We start from the raw sequence: 25,049 nt of genomic DNA on the forward strand, positions 1-25,049 counted from the left end.
CAAAAGAGGAGCAGAAGATCAGGATTTTGCAGAAGGAGAAGAAAAGAGAAGAGCAATATGAGAGAGAAAGAGAAGTGCGTGATATATGCAACCTCACTCCAATGAAGTCCGCAACGAAACGAACATAAAGAAAGAACAAATGTGATTTGGAGCTACTGAGGGAGTGGCAAAGAAGCGTTTAAGGAGGAAGAAGGATGGCTCACGGCAACGATATAAGTGGAGTAATTGGATCTCAAACTTCCTTGTTGAATTCTTCTTTCAGCTCATTAAATGGTCTGGTTCGGTTTCTGTTTCCGTTCTATTGTATTCTCAACAGGGATTGGTATAGCAGGTGTCGTGCAACACCAGGAAATTTGGTGCGTTCAATAGCTAAATCCAACAGGAGCAATGAACAAGCAAAGCATCGAAGTTCGTTTGTTTCATTTGAGAATGCAAGAGCCAAATGAAGGAGGAAGAGGGCATAAATGGAAGATATCGCTGTTGAAAGAGAAGTTTGATGGATTCAATGGACTGCAGGATTTTGATGAATACAATTTGTTAGAAGAGATGAAGAGTTTTCTTGGCGAGGAAGATGAGGAATGTGAATGAAATAACCATTGGAGGGAGTCAGGTCAGAAGATATTTTTTATATGTCTTTCAAAAGCAGCTCGACTTACAGAGAATTTGAATAGCACTGAGCTTCTTTTTTCATGAATATATTTCTGTTTCTGCCTCCGCTCAGTGTGAACAAAAATGGAGAAATTTCTTCTGTTTCTTCTTCTTCAGTTTCTTCTTCTTCTTCTTCTTCTTCTTCCTCTTCTTCCTCTTCTTCCTCTTCTTCCTCTTCTTCTTTTGCTTCTTCTTCGTCTAATACTTATTCTTTTTCTTTTCCAACTTTTTCCACCTGAACGCTTTCCACAGACAAATCTGTGGATGATCCTGAACCAGCGAGCATAAATGTTGCCTTACAGTATCTGATGAACACGATCTTAATAACGGAGAGCCAACCAAATATAATTATGGGAATGTGTTTTTGAAACGAAAAATTCAAAATGCTCACTCAATTTGCCTTCTATCCTGTTCTCTCTCTCTCTCTCTCTCTCTCTTTCTCTTTCTCTTTCTCTTTCTCTTTCTCTTTCTCTTTCTCTCTTTCTCTTTCTCTCTCTCTTTCTCTCTTTCTCTTTCTCTTTCTCTTTCTCTTTCTCTCTCTCTTTCTCTCTTTCTCTTTCTCTTTCTCTTTCTCTTTCTCTTTCTCTCTCTCTCTCTCTTTCTTTCTCTTTCTCTTTAACCAACTTTAACTGCACCTTCGCTGCCTGCTTCTTCACAGCAAAGCACTCAGGCTTTCAAAGCTGATGTCATCATCGAGCAGTTCAAAAAGCAGATGTTGATGAAACACTTGCTCATAAATCCTCGTTGTTCGAACTGATGAATTTGTCTCCACACATTATGCGCATGTGAACTCTGCACTCTTCAGCAACAGGGAAGTTCAGCAACACCCACAGTCGCTCCTAGCATCACAAGATTTCGGTGGGCCTTTTGTAATGAAGGAGTTATGTGGAACACCTCATTCAGATCTGTCTTTCTAGCATCAGATGCAACATTTCCAGAGGTCTGTGCTTCAGTCTCCATCGTCTCCGCTGCAGAACGAGTCTTAAAATGGAATGAGCATTGTCTTTGTTGAAACATTCATAACGAAGCACACATAACTAGCTTCTAAGACACTTATTATCTTTCATTTGTCCAATCGTTTTTGCTGAGATGGCTCACGAAATCGAAACAAAGGGCAAGATGTGAGGAAAGAAGAAGAAGAAGAAGGAAAACTGCAAAGGAAGTTATTGGAATGGAAGAAGAAGTAGGAGGAGGATAAGGAGAAGACGATGATGATGAGTATGATGAATCAGAAATAAGAGAAGGAGAAAAAATAAACATTGAAGGTCGAAGTGAAGAGCGAACAAATGTTGAAGAATGAGGATAACGTACAGATGGTGGAGCGGTTGTGCAAAGTGGAGAAGAAGGAGAGGAGAAGGAAGAAGAATAAGAAGAATGAAGTGGAGCAGGAGGAAGTGAAGATGAAGATGAAGAAGGAGTTGAAGGAGTTGAAACAGACAAAATACAAGAATATGAGAAAAAGACGAAAAATGATAAAATAGTGATAGAGGAGAAGAAGAAGTGGTAAAAAATGGTAAAGAAGAATGGAAAGACGAAGACGATGGTGAAGACGAAGGAGAAGGAGAAGGATAATTCGATATAAGTTCCGAAGAAAAAACAGACTGCCTGAGAATTGAAGAAGAAGGATAATCAAACTGAAGAGAAGCAGATGAAATGGATTACACTGAGAAGTTTTCTGTATTAAATAGTTTGTTTTTCTTTTCCGTCTCAAATGAAATTGTCCATTTATTTTTCTCTTTAACAGCCCCAGACTTTTTCTTCGTGTTGATCATCTTGATTTCCGTGCTTCTTCTCCATCTTCATCAGAATGCAGGCAAGACGCAAGTTCTCTGCCATTACTTTATCTGTGCTTCTTCCGCGTGCTCCTCTGCGCCTTTTCGGCTATTCTGAAGTCAGTCTCAGTGTATTTGTCCAAAACAGACGCCTCTCTGTCACAACAATCCCTTTCCATTCTGCTCCAGCAGCTCTTCTTCTTCTTCACATAGATGCTTGATCTTCTGCCTGCCAAGCAGAAGAAAGCCATCCAATTCGTCCCTCTGTTCGCCTTCCTGCTCGATGTCTGCTTTCTGTCTCCTGTTTGCTCTTGGTTGCTCCTCCTTGCCAATTACCCTCAGCGCTGTCAAGACTTTCTTTCTCCTTTTGTCAAAACAACAGGGATAGTGGACATATGCAGTGAAGTCGCGATATTATTTTGCTCCTCTGGATGGTGACGGTGCTTGTCAGGATGAGCTGCCTCCGGTTCCTCGTGAAGCAACCATTGCGTTGTTGACCCCTCTCATTTCTTGTTTGTATAATGCCCCATCTCCATCTACGTCTACTTCTCTCTCCATTCTTATGTTTTTGAAAGGAACGAAGCCGACTTCTCTTTTTGCTTCGGATTCATCCTTTACCACAATTTCGCTTCCATCTATTCCAATTTCACCAGAAGATGCATTAAATACGATCATTTCGCAGTCATTTTGTGATGTTCTTCTTTCTTCGACAAAAGCACACAGCCACGTTGCTTCCCTTTGCTATTTCGCTTTGTCCTGTTTTTATTCCATTCGTCCCGATGTTGTTGAACATAAGTCATATCTTTTGCTTTTGGAGATACATTTAACACAGATTGGGGTTGGCTGGATGCTCCTCAAGTCAGAAGAGTTGCTGTGCACACAAAATAGAGAGATGAATGAAAAGTGGATGGAGGTGTATTTATCTGTTGTGACATGCACAGTTACACAAGCATATTCATCATCATCTTCCACTCCTCCTCCTCCTTCCTCTTCATCTTCACCTTCACTTTCTTCCTCTTCTTCTTCTCTTTCTTCTCCTTCTTCTCCTTCTTCTTCTTCCGAAAAGATATCTTCCCCACTGCAAACAGCACAAGCCCATTCAACACTATGAGACATACAAGCGCAATTAGCAGCTATATTATTTTGTCGTTTTTCTTATCTGTTTTATGGAGTGAGACATGCTCCAGAAACACATCTAATGGTTGCTCTGAAATTGTATGTGAAGAACAAGTGCATTCTGCAAAGGCAGATATCTCAGAGAGAGGGAAAACAGGGAGAAATAAGAGAAGTGACAGGGGAGCAGAAGTGTGCTTGAAGAGAAGAGACAAAAGCGAAGCAGCAGATGGTGCTTGTGGTCAAAGTGTTGCAGCGGGAGAGGGTAGTGGATTGAATTAGGAGATGTGTTGGCTTTGATGATAAAATTGTTTATGATGATGATGAGAATGAAAATGAATGAAAATATAAATGAGTATTGAATGAAGTCGTGAAGCTATTTCTTTTTAAAAAAAATTGTTAAAAAAAACAAAATCAATCAAAAAATAACAAACCTTTTTGTTAAAACCTAAATTTCATTATTCTTCCACTCTTGATGTCTTTTATTTCATCCTTCAACAGCCCAATCTTCTTCCATGCTTTTGCGCACTTCATCTTTCCCTCAGCCAAAGAGTGCATCAGTTGCACTTGCAATTTCCCTGTTGAGCTAGTCGTATTTTGCTGACACAACAGCACCCAAGCCATGCAAGGAAACACCACTGCCTTTAAACACGATCATCAAAAAGCAGAAATCTATTGTGCAGAACCTCGCCGACTGCGCAGCGATGCTTGAGATTGAGGCGAAGATGGAAAAGACGATGGAAAATGCAGACTGCTCGATGATAATAAACAAAAGTGAACAACAAACACATAAGATAGAAGAGAGGGATGGATGTGTTTGAAAGGAGTGAAAAGAATAGGAGAAAAAGGAAGAGGAAAAAAAAAGATAATGATAAAGAAAGAAAGGAAGCTGTTTCCACACAGATAGTGATTATTCTTTTTCTTAATAATTTTTCTTGAAAATTTCGAGAATTCAATAAATCCTCATATTATCATGTATTCATCCAATTTTCAGTTTGAGAAAGTTATTTATCAATATTCAATGACAGTCATATGATGTTACTACTAACGATTAATATAAAATCTCTATATGCAGCATTGAGAATTCTACGAAACTTCTTCTCTTCTTTATCAAATTTTAAAGTAAAAACAATATTCAAATCACATCTTTCATGAATATTCTCCTGATATTACTTTAAAAAACACATTTGTTTTCAAAAATGAAAATAAATTATTATTATGGATTTCGATGCAAATATTTTTTTGCATAATAATGTTGTATGCATTGTGATATGTGTGCAGAATAAGTTTGGAACAAAACATGGTTTTTTTCACAAATAAAAAAATTTTACCACATATATTTAATTTCATCAAGCATTCACAAAATAATATGAAATATCCAACGGTAATTCATGAAAAGATGTTTTTCCGTTCAGTAAATCAAATATTTCATAAAAGCTTGTGATGTTATCTTCGTATCCTTCTTCCTCCATCTTTTCAAATATCTCCTTTGTTGATAGAACGCAGTGAGCAGGATTTGCTCCGAAATAATGAGTTTGATCTTAAATTATGGGTGGTTTGAGTGAAAAACTTCGCCCTCCCCAATGACGTGGAAAAAAGGGCGAGATGAAAGAACAAAACAATAACATTAAGAATTAATAATAATAATAAAATAATGCATTGTCCGCTTCACTCCACCACCGACTTCGCCTTTTGCCATGGTCTCGAAGACCAGAGGGCAGGGGGCATACCCCTCGGAGCTCCCTCCTGCAGGCTGTGCAGGGATCCGGTGAGGCGAAAATTAAAAACGGAGCAGAAAGAAAAACCACTCTCGCTTTCGCGAGGCGTGGAAAAGAAAACTGCGTGTATTATGCTCTGCCTCCCACTCTTCTGCTGCATCAGCAGAGCAACCACAATCATCACACACTGCATATTAAATATTCAATTCTTCTCTGTAGAAACAATAATAATCTTGTAAAGGAGTAGGATCATGCTTGAACTTTTTATTTGTTTCCATGTTTCTCAAAAGGTTCTAGGTGCACATTAATACCTTCGGGCGGTTGATCTTTTCCTCTATCCTTCTCTGTCTCGCCCTTTTTTCTCGTCATATTCCTCCAAATATGTTTCTCTCTTACGCACCCAGCCGCTCTGAGTCTCTCCATCCGCGTTAGTATTATTTCGGAGCAAATCCTGCTCACTGCGTTCTATCAATTCGCAATAGAGCGAATATACGAACGCAAGGAGCAGGTTTGCTCCTCAATAATGAGTTTTGAAATCCCTCATTCTCTTCTCTCCTCTGATCTTAAACCCTCATAACTAGCACCTTGCCGTGCGGCGGATGACCAGAGGGACTGCGGCTGAAGGTGCGGCCTCTATCCCTACTCCCTCCCCCTCTTGCGCTGTCTTCGGGGGGTTCTCGATCGGGTCTTCTGTACCTGAGCGGGCATGACAATTTGTCCTATGCTTCTCTCTCCGCGTTTCCTCCGATCGGTCTCGAGTTTCTTCTGCAAGGCAGGTTGTCTGCCCTCCGCCAGCTCCATGATGCTGCGGGGAATTATGGAAGGTGTCTCATCACCCCTGGTGGGTTGTGTTATATCGTCCTCCTGCTGCGAACTCTTCTCTCGAGTCGACCCTTGTCTCTTCGAATTCTTTCTCTTGCACGTCTCCGCTTCTCCCCCAGATTGTGATGTTTCTTCAGGATACTCCTTTGTTTCAGATTCTGTATTCTCATTTGAAATCTCTTTTCCTTTGCTGTCCTTCTCCGACTTTCCTCCCTTCTCTGCCAGGGGTACTGGGCCACCGATTGTCTCCAGGATCCATCTCGTGTCCTGAACTGGTAACACGGTGTAATACTCCTGGGCTACTCTAGAGCCTGGCGCCCATCTCGCGTACGCATTGATTGCTTTCCAATCTGCAGCCTGTTGTCTAGCCAAATGTGTTATCACAGCGTGTCTTATCGAGTACGCGGTAAATGTGTCGGGTATTCCGTTCTCTCTCAAGACAGCCACTAATTCTTCCTTAATCCTCTGCAAGTTTGCAGGTTGCCTCTCCTTGATGTCGAACCACACATGTTCGTCTCTAAAGGTTGTCTTTATATAATCCATCCAACGTTGGAGTGCTACAACCGCATCGATACTTGGGTTTGGGTGCTTATTTATAATAACCTTAACAGTCTCTCCCCCTGATGTTTTCGTTCGTACTTGTGTCTGGACTAAATCCTCTTTAATTATCGTTGTCTCTCTTCTCATCCTCTCCAGCTCTGCTGGCCTTAACGCACCAAATATCATAGTTAGAACGAGAGCCCTCCTCTGGAGGGTCTGTGGGTCTTTCATATCGTGAGTGGCTTCAGCCCATTTTGTGATAATTGTCAAGTCCCACATCGATTTGTATCGTTTTCCTCTTCTTGGTTTCTCCCCCACATAGGTCTTTAGAAATATCTCTATGTCTTTCACGTCAACCTTAGTCTCTCTGAAGAGGTTAATAGAATCCAGCACTTTCCGTACTGTCTGATTTATCACTCCGCTTGAGAGGTTTGTATTCGAGAGTGTTTCAATGAACTCCGCCATAATCCACTTTGCATCTCTGTTTGTGAGGGGGTCAGTGTCATCCATGCTCTCTCTATCCAGGAACTGCTTGAATCTTCGCAGCGCTCTCCACGTATCTCTTTCGCTCTTTTGATTTCTAAGTATTGCTGCTGCTATTTCTTTTGCTCCAACGTGTTCTCCCCATGTTAAGAAGAGGTCTCTCCCCTGAATATTCTCTTCTCCAGTATAACGCTTATAACCTCTCCTGGGGGTAATTTCCAGCCTTCCTTCCTCATCTTCGCTCCCGGTATCATGCACTCCTGAAAGGTCCCTAGGGTCTTTATCGAATGCCCAGGCTGCAGTAGCGGGGTCCAGGTCTGCCCCCGCCAGGCTGGTAGAATCAGAATCGTCAGATCCCTCTGAGCCTCGTTCATCTTCTCTTTCATCACTCGTCCAATGTTTCTCAGGAACGGGTGGACTAGCACTATGTCGTCTTCTGGTGTTCCTCTCTCTTTCTTCCTTCTCACGGAGGATAGTCTCCAAGTACTTCCGCAGGGCACCGGCACAAACTGTTCTGAAATTGTATCTAGTGTTCTCGGTGCGATTGTCTGTAATATCTCTGCGACTTTCTTCCCCCTCAGTGCATAGTCCGGCTTTTTCGCCATCCGGCTGAGTGCATCTGCTTCCGTGTTCTGCTCTCCCGGGAGGTGTTCCGTTTGTATTGTCAAGTCCAGGCTGTTCAGTTTCTTCTCCAATGCTCTCAGTGTTGGGATAAGCGATGGCGCTCCTCTTTTCTTCTGGATTGTCCATCTCGTGGACATGTTGTCTGTCTTCAGACGAATATGATCTATCTTCTGTTCTTTCAGCCATGCTCCTTTCCTCTCCAAAGTCCTCAACACTGCTCTGGACTCCTTTTCGTTTATCGCTAATGCGCTCTCCTGGAGGGTCCAACTCCCGTGGACATATATCTTCTCCTCCTTGTTCTCTGTTGGTATTGTCAATACTGCACCCCATCCCAGCTCTGAAGCGTCTGTTGTTAGCTCTGCTGGTGTGTTCCTTCTCTTCAGACTCCTTGGTCTGTTCTCTCGCAGAGTTTTCCTCCAATGTGTTAGTTCTCCTAACATCATTGGGTTGGGTATCACGATCCCCTTCCAGCCTCCGCGGGCTATTGCATGCCTCAGCACGTATTGCATGCGCTTCATCCACAAGCTCGCTGGTGGGTGTTGTAACCTCACAAAATTCAGCCTCCCGAGGAGTGCTGCTAGGTCCCTCGTCTTTTGTCTCCTCCTCTTCTTTGCATGTGCTATCCACTTTCGCACATCCTCCAGGAGCAGCACTCTCTTCCTCTCTTGGAGCGTCACTTCCATCTTCTCTGAATTCCAACTCCATCCCAAAAATTCCACGCTCCTTGCGGGTTCTAGTTTCAGCTTCTCCTCCGACAGTATCCAGCCCAGATTTCTCAGGAACTGGGCTATCTCCTGTGAGATCGATCTCAATGCATCCCTGTCTGGGTGCATGAGGAGGATGTCGTCCAGATATATCACCGGCTTTACCTTCCAATGTTCTCTGATATATGACGCTGCCCGTCTCATTATCTTCGTGAATACTCTGGGCGCGTCCTTTGCTCCAAATGGCATCCCCACGTAAGTGTAGCATTGCTTTTGGAAGCTGAAGCACAGAAAGGGACTGAACTGCTCGTCCACTTTGACATGTTGATAAGCACTCGATATGTCGAGCGTGGTCATCCAATCGTTCTCCTCCAGGAGTTCTACAACTGTCTCCTGGGAATCCATCTTGAAGTGTTTCCCTAGCACTTCCTCGTTTAAACTTCTGCAATCCAGGATCTTTCTCCACTTTCCGTTCTTCTTCCGGACCATAAATGTCGGGTTGAACCACTTTACCTCCGACTCCTGTATGGGTTTCACCACTCCTTCTTTCACTTCCTCCTCTAAGAGGGATAAATAATTGTTTGTCATCTCTGTTGTTCCCCGAAATTCTTGTCTGTGTTTTCTCTCCTCGAGTGAGATTGGGGATTGGGGACTCCTCCATCGTGCTTTTATACCACGGCTCACTAATTTGTCTCCCCCAATCTTCCTCCACTCGTTCAGCCTGTTCACCAGTCTCCCAGGAAGTGGCTCCTTCGGTGGTCCCACTGTTACGCAACTCCCCACTTCTGGTGTCCTTTGACCAGTCTGTATCTGTGCGGTCTCTTTCCCTTCGAGAGTATCTGCAGTAGCTATCTTCCAGCTCTCCTCCAGGACGCTCCCAATTAGGGACTCGATAACAGTCCCAGAAGCTCTCAAGGCTCTCTTCACTACCTCCCTCTCGGTTTCCTGATCGTTCATCTGTACTGTCCCGTGGGGATGTACGGAGTCTTCCTCTGTGTTTACTCTCCCTGTTCCCATTTCGCAATCTATCGAGCTTTCTATCTCTATCCTCTTCTTTTGGTCGGAAGGGCTCAATGCCTCTTCGTTGCTCTCGCAGACTTCCCAGGGTTCCTCCCCTGTGCTTGTCTGTCGATTGATTGGGGCCTCCCGTAGTACTGTCATTCCCCTGAACTCTGACAGCGTCATGTCCGTCCCTGTCTCGCGGCAAAGCGCGGCTCTCTCTTCTCTCTCTGTCTCGCGGCAAAGCGCGGCTCTCTCTTCTCTCTCTGTCTCGCGGCAAAGCGCGGCTCTCTCTTCTCTCTCTGTCTCGCGGCAAAGCGCGGCTCTCTCTTCTCTCTCTGTCTCGCGGCAAAGCGCGGCTCTCTCTTCTCTCTCTGTCTCGCGGCAAAGCGCGGCTCTCTCTTCTCTCTCTGTCTCGCGGCAAAGCGCGGCTCTCTCTTCTCTATCTGTCTCGCGGCAAAGCGCGGCTCTCTCTTCTCTCTCTGTCTCGCGGCAAAGCGCGGCTCTCTCTTCTCTCTCTGTCTCGCGGCAAAGCGCGGCTCTCTCTTCTCTCTCTGTCTCGCGGCAAAGCGCGGCTCTCTCTTCTCTCTCTGTCTCGCGGCAAAGCGCGGCTCTCTCTTCTCTCTCTGTCTCGCGGCAAAGCGCGGCTCTCTCTTCTCTCTCTGTCTCGCGGCAAAGCGCGGCTCTCTCTTCTCTCTCTGTCTCGCGGCGAAGCGCGGTTCTCTCTTCTCTATCTGTCTCGCGGCAAAGCGCGGCTCTCTCTTCTCTCTCTGTCTCGCGGCAAAGCGCGGCTCTCTCTTCTCTCTCTGTCTCGCGGCAAAGCGCGGCTCTCTCTTCTCTATCTGTCTCGCGGCAAAGCGCGGCTCTCTCTTCTCTCTCTGTCTCGCGGCAAAGCGCGGCTCTCTCTTCTCTATCTGTCTCGCGGCAAAGCGCGGCTCTCTCTTCTCTCTCTGTCTCGCGGCAAAGCGCGGCTCTCTCTTCTCTCTCTGTCTCGCGGCGAAGCGCGGTTCTCTCTTCTCTATCTGTCTCGCGGCGAAGCGCGGTTCTCTCTTCTCTATCTGTCTCGCGGCAAAGCGCGGCTCTCTCTTCTCTCTCTGTCTCGCGGCGAAGCGCGGTTCTCTCTTCTCTATCTGTCTCGCGGCAAAGCGCGGCTCTCTCTTCTCTCTCTGTCTCGCGGCAAAGCGCGGCTCTCTCTTCTCTCTCTGTCTCGCGGCAAAGCGCGGCTCTCTCTTCTCTCTCTGTCTCGCGGCGAAGCGCGGTTCTCTCTTCTCTATCTGTCTCGCGGCAAAGCGCGGCTCTCTCTTCTCTCTCTGTCTCGCGGCAAAGCGCGGCTCTCTCTTCTCTCTCTGTCTCGCGGCAAAGCGCGGCTCTCTCTTCTCTCTCTGTCTCGCGGCGAAGCGCGGCTCTCTTCTCTCTCTGTCTCGCGGCGAAGCGCGGCTCTCTTCTCTATCTGTCTCGCGGCAAAGCGCGGCTCTCTCTTCTCTCTCTGTCTCGCGGCGAAGCGCGGTTCTCTCTTCTCTATCTGTCTCGCGGCAAAGCGCGGCTCTCTCTTCTCTCTCTGTCTCGCGGCAAAGCGCGGCTCTCTCTTCTCTCTCTGTCTCGCGGCAAAGCGCGGCTCTCTCTTCTCTCTCTGTCTCGCGGCGAAGCGCGGTTCTCTCTTCTCTATCTGTCTCGCGGCAAAGCGCGGCTCTCTCTTCTCTCTCTGTCTCGCGGCGAAGCGCGGTTCTCTCTTCTCTCTCTGTCTCGCGGCAAAGCGCGGCTCTCTCTTCTCTCTCTGTCTCGCGGCAAAGCGCGGTTCTCTCTTCTCTCTCTGTCTCGCGGCAAAGCGCGGCTCTCTCTTCTCTATCTGTCTCGCGGCAAAGCGCGGCTCTCTCTTCTCTCTCTGTCTCGCGGCAAAGCGCGGCTCTCTCTTCTCTCTCTGTCTCGCGGCAAAGCGCGGCTCTCTCTTCTCTCTCTGTCTCGCGGCAAAGCGCGGCTCTCTCTTCTCTCTCTGTCTCGCGGCGAAGCGCGGTTCTCTCTTCTCTATCTGTCTCGCGGCAAAGCGCGGCTCTCTCTTCTCTCTCTGTCTCGCGGCGAAGCGCGGCTCTCTCTTCTCTCTCTGTCTCGCGGCGAAGCGCGGTTCTCTCTTCTCTATCTGTCTCGCGGCAAAGCGCGGCTCTCTCTTCTCTATCTGTCTCGCGGCAAAGCGCGGCTCTCTCTTCTCTCTCTGTCTCGCGGCAAAGCGCGGCTCTCTCTTCTCTCTCTGTCTCGCGGCAAAGCGCGGCTCTCTCTTCTCTCTCTGTCTCGCGGCAAAGCGCGGTTCTCTCTTCTCTATCTGTCTCGCGGCAAAGCGCGGCTCTCTCTTCTCTCTCTGTCTCGCGGCGAAGCGCGGTTCTCTCTTCTCTATCTGTCTCGCGGCAAAGCGCGGCTCTCTCTTCTCTCTCTGTCTCGCGGCGAAACGCGGCTCTTTCTACGCCCACTGGCTCGTTCCAGAAGATGTTCCTGCTGCTGATTCTCCCTGTGTCCTCGGGGGGGCTGGAGGAAGGGGGACTGTGAGCGAGGGGGCTCTCCCAGCTGTTGCTGGGGCCTGTTGTGGTCGAGTTTGTGTTGACCTCCTTCTTTGTTTGAAATTTGAGAAGCTTCCTTCGAAACCTTGCTTCTGGAATTGTCTGTAGGCAAAACCTTGAGCGTTCCTGCCTGTGCTGTACCTCCCTGAGCGCCCGCCCCTGAGTGGGGCGAGGCCGAAGGTTGTGGGAGAAGCGGGGGATGCTCCATATCCTGGAGCATCCCCCCCTGGACGAAAAAAGCTGGTGCTATCCACCAGTCTCCTGAAACTCTCTGGGATGTCCTTGGACATTCCCCCATCCAGAAAACACTTCACGTTCTCCCAGCTTGACTGAGGGATAACTTTCAGCAAGTTTATGCGGCTAATACAGTCTGCTATTAGGGCGTAGGCGCAAAAGAGCCCCCTCAGTCGCTCTTTCTCTTCTTCCTCTAGGCGTGTCTTTTTCAATTCTCTTATAGTGAGGGCTGCAATCGCCTTCGCGGCTTCAAACCCCGATTCCAGGGCGGGCTGAAGCAGCTCGATAACCCGAGCGGCTTCTGGAGAGTCTTTTCTTCCCTCAGCAGTGACCCCCGTCACTGCTAAGGCGTTCCAACTGATGTCAGTGTGTCTTGTAAAAAAGTTCTTCTCCGTCTCCGGGATAAAGGTGTTCAGGATGTCATCATTTATCCTGATAGATCCGGCTTTGCAAAAGTCCATGAATCTCTTCAGTTCTCCTGCTTGTCTCCTAGGCGTTAACCATTCGTCTGGGAAAATTCCCAAGAAGTCTTCGGATCTATCTTGCTCTTCTTCCCGCTTTTCTGTGTTTTCGGAATCGCTCTCGCTGGTTTCTACATCGTCCCATTTCTTCATCTGGTTACGTCCGCGACTGCCCCTCAATCGCTGTCTGTGTCTCTTCTTTGCGATCATCTCTGTGTCATCAGATTCGGACTCAGATTCGCTTGATCCCGATAGAGATCTTCCTCTTGGTCGTTCCCTCTTCGTCTTTCTCACTGGTAATATTCCTACTGCTCCCGAGCGGCTCGGAACTGCTCGACTTCTCGCCATTTCCTCAATCAAATTTTCTACTCTTGAAAGTCTAATTGCAAGATCAAATCCTCTGTCCTCACTGTTACTGGTTTCCATTCTTACAGGATCCTGTGTCATTATTACTGCGGACAATGGTGTGTAACAAAGGTTTATTTGTTAGCGAAGTTTGATCTTAAACCACCCATAATTTAAGATCAAACTCATTATTGAGGAGCAAACCTGCTCCTTGCGTTCGTATATTCGCTCTATTGCGAATTGTCACTTTTCGTTTCTCTTCTTCCATTTCATCTTTCTTCTTTTCTTTCAATTTACTTGAAACTCCCGAAAAGAATTGCAAGCTATGAAATACAATTATGTAATCTATTGTTGCACGTTGAATTTCCTCTAAAACCACATCAACTGCCCCTCCATTCAACAAATCACTTATTTGAAAAGCTTTGATTTTCGCAGAAATTCTAAATAAAAAAATGCTCCGGTACCAAATTTCTCTGAAGTTATCCTTCGCTGCTCTAAATAACTGAGCAATCATACCAATAAGCAAAGCAAAGTCTTCGCTCCACAATTTGCACTTGTTGAAGAAATTCCTCAATATTTGCAACCATCTCACCAGAATGATCTCTTCTTTTGCTTCTTTTTCTCCTTCCTCTTCTCTTTTCTCTCTCTTCCAATCCACTCTTCTTGTCAGCTTTTTAAATTCCCTTGTTGCCTCTCTCGCGAAATGCAGTTTATTCACAATCACTTCTTCTAAGCTTTTGTCAACGTTCAATCTGTTGATTAGAAACTACCAAGAAGACTGATACGCAAGTTGACTCAGATTTCGATGTTCCTGATGATATTCAATAACTTCTTTAATTTCATTCAAGAAAAGTTCTCTTTCAACCTTCTATTCAAATTAAAGAAAACATTTCAACAAGAAAGGTTTGACAATTCAACAAAGGGATAAACAAATAAATCATACATCACCCTGCCAAATGTTGGTCAAAGCCAGAAAAGCCATTTCCACTTCTTTTTGAACTTCCTCGCTTTCCTCTTTTCTCAATGCAACTTTCAGAAGACAAGGCACACATATTGAAACCAATTCGTTTGGCAGGATACCTAAACCATTATGCAGCATCAAATAGCATTCACATCGTCCAACAAGAAGATTTTCGTTTTTCCCATATATTTTTTTTGTTCTCTTCAATTATCATCCTTTCAAATCTTTCACACAAAGAAAATTCTTCAAAGAATACGTTCCATATTCTTTTTAGAACTTTGCAACATCCAAGATACTTCAACAATAATAATGTATTTTCCATTGTTATTTTCTTTTCTTCAATCATTTCATGAATTTTGTTGAAATTTTTTGTCGTAAAAACAGTTTCGAATTCATTTTCATCCATTCCATCAATTACTTCATTCATTTCTTCGATTTTCAGTCTTTGATCTTCCTCGTTACAATGTTCAATCTCAGAAAATAATTCTTCATTAAAAAAAATAAAAATTTAAAGTCGCAGCAATCAAGAATTCAAATGCAATAACGATTACATGCCTATAAAATTTTTTTGTGTCGTTCGTCTGAGTTTTTGAAAATTCATTGCAGTGAGAAATTCATGTTGTTTTTATCATTCAAATTGAATGTTTATATCATTGATTGTAGAAATTGGTGCAAGTTTAAACTTAAAGCAACCATGAAAATATCTGCGTTTATACTATTTTTTCTTTTGTTGACATACCGGCAAAGGATTATGAAGAGAAACAATTCTTTATCCTTTTGTCTTTATTTGTAATGGTTATAATGATCGAATAATAATCTTTGAACGGGACTATCCTTTGGAATGACGAGAGATCAGCGAACGAATATTTTCTGCAGGATAGATGTTATTATTTTGTGTGGTTGTACGAGACAGCAACAGCGGGAAATTGATTTTGGAATTGGGGGAGATGATTTTTATGAAAATCGTCTCTAAAAGAAAGTTCTTTTTCCAAAATAACATATGAAAGTTATGATGTGTGCATTTTTTATTGTTCTTGTTCATTTTGAAGATGCTTCCCTCTGTGGTCTTCTCAGAGTAGAGAATCTGATAAATTATATAAATGGCCATTCTTTTGCTTTCCCGAGGAGAACATCAGAAGAGAGCTGGATACCGAGATGCAATCAGCAGATAGGAAATGCATGTTTTTACTGTTCACTTGAGAGAGGGTGAGAAAATATATTCGATTTCAAAGCATTTGGAAGAGAGGAAAAAAAGAAGAATGTTAACATTTGAACAGCACTTGGAAAGAAAAGAATTTTTTCGATATAAAAGTGGATGGCAACATCTAAAGCAGGATGTTTGTGAGGGAAAAAAAGGATGAAAGGAGAAAGGAGTACTGGGAAACTATGTAAATGAAGATTGACAGCATCTGTTATTGGACAATCCTCTGCATTTGCAATAGGGAGGGTGTATGTGTTCTTTTGAGGAATTTTTATTATCAATTCAAAACTAATTATTTTTATGTATTTATTAAATCATTTTTCCATTCCAGCAAACAGCATTTTTTATGTTGAGCACCATTCCCAGAGACAATTCATTTAAAGTTACATTTTGCAGATTATATAATTTCTTCTCATTCTCCTTCGTTTTCTTCATTGACGATATTTTTTTAAATTTGGCTGATGAAAAGAACATCTTCTTCTTATTTGAGAACTTGTTGTTTGAAATTCCATCAAATTCTGATGTTGCAACATGGATTGGATCAATCTTCTGTTGTTACTTTTGGACATTACGAAATTCGAATCTGTTCATTTTGTCTGCATTTTCTTCTGTTGAGTCTTGTCCTCCTTTGTCATTTAGCTCGTCCAAAGAGCATAATCGAACTCATTTTATTCCATTTCTCTTTCAGTTTCTTTTTCTTTCTTTCTTTCGTTTTTTCTTTATATCTGCTGCTGCAAGAATTCTGTTTGCAAAAGCATTTTTTGGATTGAATTCTGATCAATTAACAACTTAAGCATCATATTCGTTATCGTCTTCTTTTTTCTTTCTTTCTTTCTTTCTTTCTTTCTTTCTTTCTTTCTTTCTTTCTTTCTTTCTTCTTCTTCTTCTTCGTTATAATCTTATTTATCTAATCTATCACCATCAATATCAAAACAAGCAAAATAATCTTCATCTATATGATGTCCTTATTTTTCCTCCTTATCTTTATCAATCTCTTCATATGCCTCTTCCTATTCCTCTTCTAATTCCAATTCTTCTTCGTTTTCTGAAGTATCACACCATCCTATATTGCCGACCTGGAAGCGAAGTTGTAAAGAGAAGAAAGCATCGAAAGCATCAAGGGTTGTTCAGTCATCACCATCAGCAGCAGCACCTGCAATTGACTATTTAGATGCTTCGGTAGCAGAGGCTTCATGCACTTCGGCAGCAGCGATGAACTGCATCGAGAGACTGCTGCGGATTTTTGCATCTGAAGAAAGTTGAGTGATGCAAATCACAAGAGCTCGTTACTGAGGGAGCAACAGACTCTTCGGGGATATGTTGTCGCGAGATGGTGGGGTGCTGTATAGATGTGTTGTATGTGCATACGATGTTGCGCTTTTGACGATGCTTTCGGTTTCGCTGGCGGCAACGCTTCCATCGCTTGCAGCGTCGGTGGGCACGAAGTCGGGGATGAGCGGATCTTTGCAGCGGCAGATGCGAATGCGTTCCCGTCGATCTACGATCTGTTTGTCCCGTCGCTGCAGATATGGAGATCACAACAGTCGAGGCTTGTGGTGGTGAAGCTGGACGACGAAGTGATGGGGCGAGGGGTTGCAGTGTGTGAAGTGGGAGAGATTGTGGAGAAAGGGTTGGATGCTGCGGGGCTGAGGATGGAAGATGTGGTTCTGTCTCCAGCAGCGATTGCGCTGGATGTGTTGGAGGAGCGAGAAGAGGCAGAGGAAGGAGAAAGGGGAAAAGAAAAGGGAGAAGAATATGGAGGGAGAGAGTCAGGTGATGTGAATGAGGAGAAAGGCGGATATTCGACAGCGCACAGAGAGTTTGTGGAGAGAATCAAAGAGAACCGTGGAAAGCTGGAAGAAGCGATGGTGCTGCTGGTTGAGGAGGCGCTTGGGCTGAGTGGGCTGAGGTTTGCGAAGGCTGATGCTGATGCGGACAAGTTGCATTCAGTGAAACCTGAAGTGTACAGTTCTTCATCCGCCGATGGCATTCAACTGGAGAACAGGAGAGCAGCAGAAGAAGCAGCAGATGGGTCTTTGGGCATAACTTCAGATAGAAGTTCAGAGGGAGTGGGGAAAGATGAGGAACAGGTAAAAATATCGAAGAATGAATTAGGGATGAATGAGGAACAAGGGGGAAAGGGCAGCGCTATTGATTTGGAGGAAGAAGGAAGAGCAGATTCTGAATGAGGGATAACTGCATTTGAGGTTTTCGAGGCTGGTTGGAGAAAGTGCGTATGGGAGCTGGCGGGACTATCTGGTGACGATGACGGTGTTGGATGTGCTGGTGGAGCTGTGCGAAGAGCAGGAGCTGATTGTGGGGAAGTCGGTTGTGGAAGGGATGATACAGCAGGACGTGACGATGAGCGTCACATTAATTGTTGAAAGACTGCTTTAGAGGAGAGAGAAGAGAAGAGAAGAGGGTAGGGGCGGGGGTGGGTGTTTGGTATCGGATGGAGTGCCGATGCATTTGAGCTCGGACGGGCAGAGAGAGAGGATGGACGAGTTTGTTGCGATAGGGGCGGTTGTGCCGCAGGAAAGTGTGCCGTCGATTGCTCTGCGGGATGCGACGTATGCGATCGGGCAAGTGTGCCACGGGAAAGGGATGATTGGGGTGTTTAGTGTTTCGTATTGTGTGTTTGTGGATGAGTGGGAGTAGTGGCGGTATCATCAGCATTCTTATGGATGTCGTATCTGCTGCAGGGAGGCATCGAGATTGCGCCTGGAAACTACCTCCTTCTGCATAGCACCGGCACTACCGCTTTGCATGTGCGTGCTCCGTTCTCTGATTCTGAGCATTCTGCCTGTGCTCGGACTCATGGCTGTTCGAGCTGAGCACACAAGTCTGCCTATCCGAGCCAGGTGGCAGATTTGCAGAGAGTGTCTCCTCAGGCTACGTGTGGCTCAGCCAGTGCCTCTGCACAGGCGTGTGCCTGTCTCTCTCCAGCAGCGACACGCAGCTTTGTGATTGTGCAGCCGTTCAACCAGCCGGAGCTGTCGCGTGTGCCGCACGGGCAGTTCTTTTCGAACTGCCGGGAGCACAACATCACGTTTGACTTTGAGGGGAAGTGCGGTGTTCTGTTCCAGCTGGCCGGGCATCTCATTGCGGGGGTTGTGGGGTTTGTTGCGTGCGAGCGGTCGGTGGAGCTTGCGGCGCGGACAGCAGCGCGAGCGCTGGAGACGGTGGCAGTGCAGATGCTGCACTGTGCGTTTGCTTCTGCGCTGAGCCATGAAGACAAAAAAAATGACGAAAAAGCGGGTGCATGGAGAGAAAGGGGCTGTGGCAAGAGGGACTGCGCTGGGGAGGCTGGCTGGGCTTGGGGGTGGGCTTGTGAAAAGCGCGCGAGAGAAAGGAGACTTGGCAAAGACTGGTCTTAACGACCGGTCGCGCATTGGCGCTGCAGTTCCTCTGAAAGTTCCGTTTGGTCAGCTTCAAGTTTGCTTTCTTTTCTTTTTCTTTCTTTCTTTCTTTGAAATTTTATTATTATTTTATGTTGTTGTTAATCTTTTTTGTTTTTTTCTTTCTTTCCTTTCCAGAGAGGAATAAATGGAATTTAAGATTTTCTCAAGATGAAAGATGAAGAGAGAATAAAGCAGAGCAATGTAATGCCGAATCAGGAATGATGAAGGCAAGAGGGCGAGCAATTCATCAGATTATTTTTTTTTTCATAAAAATTTTCAATTTTAAAATAACATTATTATTTTCATTTTGAACGAATTTTTTTTCAATAAAGTTGAACGCTCACGCATTTCATGAATCTCACATTTAATTCGCATTAAAATTCTCATCACAAAAATAAACAATTGAATTCATATCAACCGAAGAAATTGAATAAAATATTCTCAATTTACAAAAAGAAAAATTAATTATGACATTTACACCAAAAACATTTTTTGGTTTCTATCTGTCAAGTTTTTAAAAAAAATATTGTCAAAATGTTATTTTCAAAGTGTTTTAAAAATCATCTTTGATATTGGATTATTGGAATACCAATTATTTCATTTTTTGATAAATCGACAACACTTAATTAAGTGTTTATTGAAAACCAGATCTTTATGTGTTGATCGATCTTTTTTTCTTTTGGGATATTCCTGTTTGGACTAATTGAAAAATGAAGATAAGGAAGAAGATTGTAGCTGCAGTTTTGTGCGCAGTCGCTTTCTTCTTTTTTATTATATGGTATCTCCTTCCTCGTTTGGGTGATAAATTTAATCTCTATCCTCCATTCAACTCAAAATTCCAAAAATGTGTAAAACAAAAAGCTCCTCGAGTTACAAGAATTCTAGAGACAGCTCAATATCTTTCTTTAACAAACAAAAGCCTTGCACGGTTTGGAGACGGTGAAGTTGCACTTATTCTAAACCAAAAACTCCCATTCCAAGATCCAAATCCTGAACTTGGGAAAAGGCTTGAACAAGTATTTGTAGATGAGCTTCCTGACTTACTAATTGGAATACCAGATGTATTTTCATGGTATCCTCCGATGAGTGAGCGAGATATTTCGTTTTGGAATGATAGAAAGAGAGAAAGAAAATGGATTTTAAATCATATCAGAATGGATCGCCAATATTACGCTTCACATAGCGCTAGTCCTTATGAAAACACTATAGGAACATACTGCGAATTACTTCCTCAAGTCTATGCAACATTGCGAGATATATGGAGAGGAAAAGATATTGTTATCGTTCGTGGAAATAACAGCCAAGTGTATAAATACGACATTTATGATACAGCACGCTCGCGGAGAATTTTCTTCGTTCCATCAAAACAAGCTTGGTCAGAATATGAAAACATTAAAAGCACTTTACTTAAAGAAGATCCGTCCAATCTATTTATTTTGGCAGTTGGCCCACTGTCAAAGGTTCTTGCTTATGATCTTGTAAAAGCTGGAAGGCGTGCTCTTGACATGGGCCATTTGGCAAAGGATTACAATGCTTGGAAGCAAAATTCCGAAATAGATATTTCATTTTTCTTTGATTAGATAATTAGAATTTGTACTCATTTCATCATTTTCATATTTCAGCTTTTTTTTCACTATTTAGAGACATTTGTGCCTAACTTTTGTACATCAATATTCACTTCTCTTTTTGTTTTATTTCATCAAAATATTCTATCCAGAATTTTTAATCATGGTTGTAAGTTACATTTTCTTTTTCAATTAATAATAAACACATTTGTAAATTGCTCTCTTTCTCTCTCTCTCTCTCTCTCTCTCTCTCTCTCTCTCTCTCTCTCTCTCTCTCTCTCTCTCTCTCTCTCTCTCTCTCTGTCTCTCTCTCTCTCTCTGTCTCTCTCTCTCTCTCTCTCTCTCTCTCTCTCTCTCTCTCTCTCTCTCTCTCTCTCTCTCTCTCTCTCTCTCTCTCTCTATCTCTCTGACGCACACACAAAATCGAATAAAAAACAAGGAACAAATAATAATCTGTACAGAATAAAAATTGATGTTTCAATTTGACGAAAGCTGAATTTATTCAAGTTAACAGAGAGCTTAAAAACATGCTATGATTCTTCAAAATTACCAGCTTTATTCGCAATGCATCGAATATGTTGAAATGTTTGTTGAAATCAGCCATTTTTCAGTGTTAAAACAATAATACATACAAAAAAGAAATACAAAAAAAACACTTGTAAAAAATGCATATATAAACTGCACATATGATAATAAATACACACAAACAGTGAAGCAAAGCTATAAAAAAAAGAAGACGACAATTTCAAGATTTATTAGAAAATCAAAATATCAAAAAAAGAAAATTCGTTTGTAAAACTACATTACACGATAGCGCAAGCTATAAAATTTAAATGATATCCACATCGGGGAATTTAACATGGCCCCGATTCCCCGCATAAAACTAAATGATTGAATATTCGTGTAATTCTGGATCATTTTCCCATTTATCTTCAACACATGTGGCATTCCAATTGAAGGACCCGTGCAGCTTGAACCAATATTCCTCTGAATCTCTGAGTATCACATTTGGCTTTCCTTTGTAATCTCGCTGGATAACTGTTTGCATACATACATAAGGCGCAAAATACGTTCCAAAGTATTCAGGTTTAGTATCAGTTGCAGCTTCGTGAATGCATGGGCTTTTCATTATTATTCCGTTGTAAATTCTGTCTTTCAGGTAAGGCTTCACTCCCATAGACAACATAATCCTGAATTCTTTCAACACTTTCCCAATAAGCGGGCCCCCCTTCGGAGCCATCAAATATCACAGCTCGATGTGATACGCAGGAGGCCAATAGGAATTGAACGCAAGCAAATCTGCTTTTGCATTAGTCAAATTCCGCTAGCTGTCTTCCAAAAATGTGTCATTGGAAATATACATCGACGTATCCATCTACAGCCCGCCGTAATCATAAAGCAATTGAAGACGATAATAATCTGCTTTATTTACCCGTGGAAGTTTTTTTAGCTGATTCGGAATGGATTTGCTGTCTAAATACAAATTGATTGTCGAGTCTGTAACAAAAATCAGAGGAAATTTTGAGATTTTCTCTTTCATGTTGTGCAGAAGACAGCGCGCTTCCGGTTTAATTCGCCTTCCCAGTAAAGCAAGATGATTCTGGGCACTTCATACAGTTTTTCTTCTTTGAAAATTGAGCTCGCCTTTAAAAAAGAGGCTCCGAACAGAATGGCAATGGAAGAGAGGAATAAAGACATGCAAAAATGACGATTCATTGATTCAAAAAATAATATTCGAAATTCTATGGAAAAGATTTCTATATTCATAAATAATTATAATTATAATGAAGAAAAATGCAAATTTAACAGAATAAAACGAAAAAAACGCACTTTATAAGCAGACGGAACTGAATGTTTCGCCAATGATCCTGTATCAACGTTCATATAAGTTGTGCCTGTGTCAAAAATGTAAATAGATGATAAAAACTTTAAAAAACGACAAATGTTAATATGGAAAATTCGAAAATGCGAATCGTTAATCGGTTAATGCAAATCAAAAAGATTTTCAAAAGAAAAATTATGCGTCAAAGCCAAAAAATCACAATTTCAATTATTTTACTCAAACAAAAAGTCAAACGAAAATAAGAAGAAAAACGAGTTCATAAAAAGCTACATTATAAGTGTTATGTGCAAACCTTACTATCCGATGCATATACTCGAATTTCTGTCAATCGTTGGCAAAATGCACTTCAAAATTCAAGAAAAAGTCACCAAGTTGCAAATCTTGTCTTGCATCGCGCACCTAATTCTTCAGAAGAATTCTCCAATCAGAAGCAAAAATCAAGTCCATCCTTCATTGTGAGTCAATCGTATTGTTACAGCTTATAAACGGGGAATCTATCGATGTCAAATGAACACAAACACGAAAATCATCGAAATTCATATAATCATCTTTGTTCTTCAAATGAACGCGTGAAATTAGATTTTCAAGCTGATTGAATTCGTCTTTGTCAAAAAGCAATCAGTTTCAATAGCAAATTTTCCAAGCCAAAATATCCATCAAATCTTCATTGCAAATGCAGATGCAGCTGCTGATATTTATTTTTTTCAAAGCGTTCTTTAATATATGAGAAATATAAATTTCTCGAAATTTTTCTTCTTTTTCTTCATCCATCTCTTTTTCTTTTTCTTTTTCTTTTTCTTTTTCTTTTTCTTTTTCTTTTTCTTTTTCTTTTTCTTCAACTTCTTCACCTTTTGAGCTTCTTCAGCCTCCTCTTCCTCTTCCTCTTCCTTTTCTTTCTTTTCTTCTCTATCTTCCTCTTCATCTCTTTTTCTTTACCTCCTTCATATTATATATATTCGTAATCGTATTCTTCGCTTTCATCTCAATTGTCTTCATCATCCTCTTCTTCCTCTTCTTCCTCTTCTTCCTCTTCTTCCTCTTAACTTATTTCTCTCTCCTTTCTCTCTTAACTTTTAACTTCAAAATTCTAATAATAATAAATAGAATTCCTATAAATTTCTCTTAATCCTATACGCAATTTGAGAAATGCTTCATGGCTTATTTTTTTTCAATTCAGAAAGCTTCAATCATCAACTGTTTGTCGTAAAGAAGAAGGAAAAAGAGCTTATGAACACATTCATAAAGATGAGGAAGTTATTAAAGAAGAAGATGACGAATACAACGACGAGGAAGAAGAAATAATTATTGAAGAAGAAGAAATTATAAAGAATATTAAAAAAAATTGTTTTTTGTGAATAGGAAGAGGAAAACGATGAAAAAAATGAAGCTTCTGAAGAAGAGAATGATGATGATGATAATGAATGAATTGATGAGTTGACTGAAGACTGAGAAATGTGAAGATAAATAAAGACATACAAAAATGAAAATATTCTCAAAAGTTGATCTTATCTTGTTTTTCATCTTTTAATTTACTATCTTTTTGCAAATAAAATCCTCCAATTCCTCCTCCGTTTCACTCATCAAAAAGAAATATTTTTATTACATTCAGATCTTTTTTATCATTTTTTGAATCTTTTCTCCAATTAACTTGAAAAGTGTGTCAATTCAATTGTTCTGTTAAAATAATATTTTTAATAAATAAATTCATTTATTGAATCTCGAGCAAATGCTTTGATTTTATTGATAATTAAAAAAAAAATTCGAATTCATTTTTATTTTCCTTTTGAATCATGTCAAACCAATTATAAATTGATATGTTTGAGCATTATGATTTTAAAATAAATACATCCTCTTTGTTTGAAAGATTGTGAAGCTAAATGATCAACGAATAATAATTTCTTCAAAATCAAAAATTGAGAACAAAAAGCGTGTATTTGCTCTTTGGCAGCACAAAAACGGAAGAATGTGTTATGTTGCAGGATATAATAGAATTTAAGCATTGAGCAAAGTCTGCAATTTGTGGGGAGAGCGTATCATTTGGAAGATGATTTTTGTTTTCCTATCAATTTGTGCGTGCCGGACTGTGGTTGTTCGGTGAAGAGCGACTGTTGCGAGAAGCCACTGAGCAAAAGCTATTTTCATGGCAGATGATAATGTTCTTTTATTTCATTTCTCTCATTTTTGTGGAGATTCTTTTCGATGACTCAAAAAACGAGGGAATGGCTGGTGCCAGCACAGAAAGACATTGCTCGCAATAAAGAAATAAAACATATCTCAAGGCATGCAATCTTTTGTAATTGTCCAATATCGAGCGTGAAATGCCTTTTCTTTTCGATGTCTTATTTTTTTCCCCAAAAATGGAAAAAGAATCTAACCTTTACTTCTGCTTGAGGATCTGAACATAAAAATACTGAATGTGTTGTATGTGCAAGATAAAAAAAGAGGTTTGGAAAATTTTATGAATGGAAAGGATGTTTTTGTTGAAAAGACCAGCTTTTTTCTTTTTTAGAATTTTTTGTTGAGAAATTCCATGAGAGCCATATTGGCAGAAAAATCGTTTGGGAAATGGCTAACTGAAGAGGCTTCAGCTCAGTTTGCTTTTATTGGCACTTTTCCTTTTTATTTTATTTTATTTTTTCCCCTTCAAAATGCGCTGGCGCCATGTCACATTTTGTGGAAAGCGAAAATGCGAGGGATGCTTGCCAGCGAAAAGCAAAGAAAATGGCTGAATGAACAAGAACTGAAATTGACATTGACCATCTGATACACTTGCCGACAAATAATTTTGCGTGCTTCGGTATTTGAATAGTTGCTACACCTAAAAGACAGATTCTGGAAGGAAAAGGATATGGGGAAAAGGAAAAGCAGCGCTTTTATTGGCGAATATGCATCCAAATAACATGTGCATGTGTTGAATGGGGGACACGGGGCTGTGGCGATAACAGATTCTTCAAATTGGAAGCAAGGGATGATGCAAATGGAAGCAGAGAAGCGATGTTCCGATCAAGTTGGAGCGTTCGAGAAATGGCCAGCAAATGTTCCATTGGTTCACAATTACATTTTATTGAT

The 25,049-nt window shown here is 42.1% G+C and overlaps 9 protein-coding genes across 9 annotated transcripts; 5 read left to right on the top strand and 4 right to left on the bottom strand.

The window, feature by feature from the left end:
* Positions 1-853: 853 nt before the first annotated feature.
* MONOS_17343 (uncharacterized protein) lies at positions 854-1,608 on the bottom strand (the record flags this gene model as incomplete). Its single annotated transcript, XM_067870255.1, has 3 exons — positions 854-967; positions 1,020-1,319; positions 1,543-1,608. 3 exons carry the CDS (start codon positions 1,606-1,608, stop codon positions 854-856), a joined length of 480 nt encoding a protein of 159 aa, XP_067730705.1.
* Positions 1,609-2,982: 1,374 nt separating this feature from the next.
* On the top strand, positions 2,983-3,531 carry MONOS_15256 (uncharacterized protein; the record flags this gene model as incomplete). Its single annotated transcript, XM_067868120.1, has 1 exon — positions 2,983-3,531. One exon carries the CDS (start codon positions 2,983-2,985, stop codon positions 3,529-3,531), a length of 549 nt encoding a protein of 182 aa, XP_067730706.1.
* Positions 3,532-5,890: 2,359 nt separating this feature from the next.
* MONOS_17344 (uncharacterized protein) lies at positions 5,891-6,616 on the bottom strand (the record flags this gene model as incomplete). The annotated part of the gene is made up of 1 exon (XM_067870256.1): positions 5,891-6,616. The coding sequence occupies one exon, from the start codon at positions 6,614-6,616 to the stop codon at positions 5,891-5,893; it is 726 nt and encodes a 241-aa protein (XP_067730707.1).
* A 1,198-nt stretch (positions 6,617-7,814) lies between these two features.
* Positions 7,815-8,555, top strand: MONOS_15257 (uncharacterized protein; the record flags this gene model as incomplete). The annotated part of the gene is made up of 1 exon (XM_067868121.1): positions 7,815-8,555. One exon carries the CDS (start codon positions 7,815-7,817, stop codon positions 8,553-8,555), a length of 741 nt encoding a protein of 246 aa, XP_067730708.1.
* Positions 8,556-11,490: 2,935 nt separating this feature from the next.
* On the bottom strand, positions 11,491-13,111 carry MONOS_13851 (uncharacterized protein; the record flags this gene model as incomplete). The annotated part of the gene is made up of 1 exon (XM_067866594.1): positions 11,491-13,111. One exon carries the CDS (start codon positions 13,109-13,111, stop codon positions 11,873-11,875), a length of 1,239 nt encoding a protein of 412 aa, XP_067730709.1. The 3' UTR covers positions 11,491-11,872.
* A 3,418-nt stretch (positions 13,112-16,529) lies between these two features.
* On the top strand, positions 16,530-17,360 carry MONOS_13852 (uncharacterized protein; the record flags this gene model as incomplete). Its single annotated transcript, XM_067866595.1, has 1 exon — positions 16,530-17,360. The coding sequence occupies one exon, from the start codon at positions 16,530-16,532 to the stop codon at positions 17,358-17,360; it is 831 nt and encodes a 276-aa protein (XP_067730710.1).
* A 76-nt stretch (positions 17,361-17,436) lies between these two features.
* On the top strand, positions 17,437-18,991 carry MONOS_13853 (uncharacterized protein; the record flags this gene model as incomplete). Its single annotated transcript, XM_067866596.1, has 4 exons — positions 17,437-17,499; positions 17,569-17,757; positions 18,033-18,606; positions 18,708-18,991. 3 exons carry the CDS (start codon positions 17,437-17,439, stop codon positions 18,546-18,548), a joined length of 768 nt encoding a protein of 255 aa, XP_067730711.1. The 3' UTR covers positions 18,549-18,606; positions 18,708-18,991.
* Positions 18,992-19,282: 291 nt separating this feature from the next.
* MONOS_13854 (putative glycosyltransferase) lies at positions 19,283-20,152 on the top strand (the record flags this gene model as incomplete). The annotated part of the gene is made up of 1 exon (XM_067866597.1): positions 19,283-20,152. One exon carries the CDS (start codon positions 19,283-19,285, stop codon positions 20,150-20,152), a length of 870 nt encoding a protein of 289 aa, XP_067730712.1.
* Positions 20,153-20,723: 571 nt separating this feature from the next.
* Positions 20,724-21,530, bottom strand: MONOS_13855 (uncharacterized protein). The gene has a single exon (XM_067866598.1). It carries the CDS (start codon positions 21,375-21,377, stop codon positions 21,021-21,023), a length of 357 nt encoding a protein of 118 aa, XP_067730713.1. The 5' UTR covers positions 21,378-21,530; the 3' UTR covers positions 20,724-21,020.
* Between the last annotated feature and the right edge of the window lie 3,519 nt (positions 21,531-25,049).

This window comes from Monocercomonoides exilis (genome assembly GCF_001643675.1).
Source record: "Monocercomonoides exilis strain PA203 chromosome Unknown scaffold13-1861174, whole genome shotgun sequence".
Classification (NCBI taxonomy): Eukaryota; Preaxostyla; order Oxymonadida; family Polymastigidae; genus Monocercomonoides; species Monocercomonoides exilis.

What these genes read in the sequence shown, in the direction of transcription:
- MONOS_13855 (XM_067866598.1), bottom strand. Translation starts at nt 21,377, where the DNA reads ATGGCTCCGAAGGGGGGCCCGCTTATTGGGAAAGTGTTGAAAGAATTC.